The 2,684-nt window shown below is 45.2% G+C and overlaps 1 protein-coding gene across 1 annotated transcript in view; it reads right to left on the bottom strand.

Annotated features, from left to right (window-relative positions):
- Positions 1–2,684, bottom strand: part of Msh2 (mutS homolog 2) — a 55,391-nt gene that overhangs the window by 34,685 nt on the left and 18,022 nt on the right. Inside the window, exon 6 of the mRNA XM_013348977.1 lies at positions 1,858–1,913. Coding sequence (XP_013204431.1) covers positions 1,858–1,913 — 56 coding nt within the window. The remainder of the gene's footprint in view (positions 1–1,857; positions 1,914–2,684) is intronic.

Raw genomic sequence — 2,684 nt, 5'->3', positions numbered from 1 at the left:
AGAGAAAGAAAAGAAAAGAAAACAAAGAGAGAGAGAAAGGGAGGGAGGGAGGGAGGGAGGGAGGGAGGGAGGGAGGCAGTCTCAAGGCAAAAATCAACACACTAGCACTACTACATATGGGTCTCACTGTAGCTAACTTAAAAAAGGAAAAAAGAAAAGAAGTAGCTTTGAAAAATGAAGAAAGCTGGGTGGTGTGACACACGCCTTTAATCCCAGCACTGTGGAGGTAGAGTCAGGTAGATCTCTGTGAGTTCAAGGCCATCCTGGTCTAAGTGTGAGTTCCAGGACAGCCAGGGCTACACACACACACACACACACACACACACACACACACAAAACAACAACAACAAAACAACAACAAAAACCCTGTGGGGGTGGGAGAACGGACAGGAGAGGAGAGAAAAAGAGAGAGAGAATGGGGTGGGGAAGAGGAGAAGAGGAGGAGGGAGAATGTCTACAAAACTAACCTAAGAGAAGCACGGTAAGCCATCTCAAAATGCCTAGAAGGTAAAGGCTATCCCTGCCTAACAAAGTGAGTTACATGACACCTGCCTCAAAGCAAAACCAGTGCACTAGCACACAGCAATTGCAAAGCTCCTTCCATCTGGCCCAGGATGAATTGCTAGTTTCAGAAGCTGTTCAGTAAACCACTTCAGAAGTAATTACAGTGTCAGTTTTCATTTCTAGATAACAGTAAAAAGGGAGAGACTTCTGTCTCCTTGACAATGTCACTTTAAAAACCACAAATTTAGACATATCAAAGCTACCACTGGCATTAACAGAGTATACCTATCAGTCATATTGAATTCAATCTCTCAGCTGCACAAAATTAGATATATTAAATTACAATTTAACGGGAATGCACAATAAATTTTTAGGGTCAGTTAATCCCTAAAATTACAACAGAACTCTTTGAAAACTAATCATAAAACATGTTTTTTTAAAATTATTACACTTATCTATGTGTGTGTACTTATACATGTACAGCACACACATGGAGGTCAAAGGACAAAGTTCAAGAGTCAGCTTTCTCCCTCGGATGAACTAGGTCACCAGGCTTGGGAGCAACCACCTGAGCCTTTCACCAACTCAACATATGGTTTCCTGGAATCTGGAGAAATGACAGAACGGCCAAGAGCCCTGGCTACTCTTCCAGAGAAAGCAGTTTTGATTCCTAGTACCCATGTACCAGCTCACTAATACGGAATTCCCCTCTGTATGCTGTGAATACCACTGGTTAACAAAGAAGCTGTTTTGGGCCTATGTTAGGATAGAGCAGAACTAGATGGGGAAAACTAAACTGAATGCTGGGAGAAAGGAGGTGGAGTCAAAGAGAAGCCATGTAGCCCAGCCAGAGACAGACAATGTATAGAACCTTGCCGGTAAGCCACAGCCAATGGTGATACACAGATTAATGGCAATGTAACATGCAAGAGTTAGCCAATAAGAAACCAAAGCTAATGGGCCAAGCAGTGATTTAATTAATAGAGTTTCTGTGTGGTTATTTCGGGAGTCCAATTGCGTATAACCTGTTTCAGGATCCAGCACCCCTCTTCTGATGGCCTCAGGAGCTCACACAGATCAACAGTTAAAAGCACTTGGCTGCTCTTAAAGAAAACCCAGGTGGATTCCCAGCACCCACATGGCAGTTCAAAACCATCTGATGCCCTCTTCCAACCTCCACAGGCACCAGGCACACATGTGGTACACAGACAAAACATTCATACCCATAAACTAGATAAATCTAAACACAGCAAGTCTGATCTTTTAAAGAAAAGCTGCTGTGGCAGTGGAAGGCTCATCCAGAAAAAAAGACCTGAAGTCAATTCTCAGGATGAAGAGAGCAGGCAAAAGTACCTTGGCTGCAGTACTATCGTTTTGACTTCAGATTCTATCCTATTCAAGTTCCCAAGCTGTAGGAAGGAGAGCTAAAACTTTCCAAAGGCTGATCAACCTCCTCCCCAAACCATAGAAGCAGTCCTTAGTTTTTCAGAAACATCATGGCTGTTCCTAACAACAGAAGGCTGGTCGGACTGAAAGGCTTGCACTGTGTGTCAGCTGACAACAATGGGAAACACAAGGAAAGTCCCCAGTCATTAACTTCTGACCACCGTTTGTGACTTTTATGCTCATAAACCCCACCTCTGCACCTGCTTGGGGCTGCTGGGAGAAACCAGGCTCCGGAGTCCTTGTCCTGCTGCCCTGCTCCATCAGTGACCGCTCCTGGAGTGAATTAGTCTCTGGAGCCTTAAGTGGTATCTCACCTTCCTCATGGCGCGCACAGCCTAGGCATAACAAGAACCCCAGGAAGTTGTCCTCTGCCCTCCACTTGTGCTCCTCCCACAGATAATAAGTAAAAATAACTTTTAAAACACGAAGAAAGGTTAGCTGGGCTAGGGATAGAGCTCAGTACAACACCCTGGATTGAGTTTCCAGTTCAGCTTCCACCTCCAGAAACACGTAGCTAGGGGTGTTGCCACCTACACCAGTGCCTGGGAGACCCGGGCCAGGATGGCTGGAATGATGACCCTCACTGAGAAACCTGACTATACCTGAGTTAGAACCCTGGAATCTACATTAAGGTGGAAGGAGAATGGACTCTACAGATGTACGCCCCACACCCTGTAAGTACCCCTCAAACACACACACACACACACACACACACACACACACACACACACACC

Source organism: Microtus ochrogaster, chromosome 16 (assembly GCF_000317375.1).
Source record: "Microtus ochrogaster isolate Prairie Vole_2 chromosome 16, MicOch1.0, whole genome shotgun sequence".
Taxonomy (NCBI): domain Eukaryota; kingdom Metazoa; phylum Chordata; class Mammalia; order Rodentia; family Cricetidae; genus Microtus; species Microtus ochrogaster.
The sequence above is the reverse complement of the archived record's forward strand: the minus strand, read 5'-3'. Positions and strand labels throughout refer to the sequence as shown.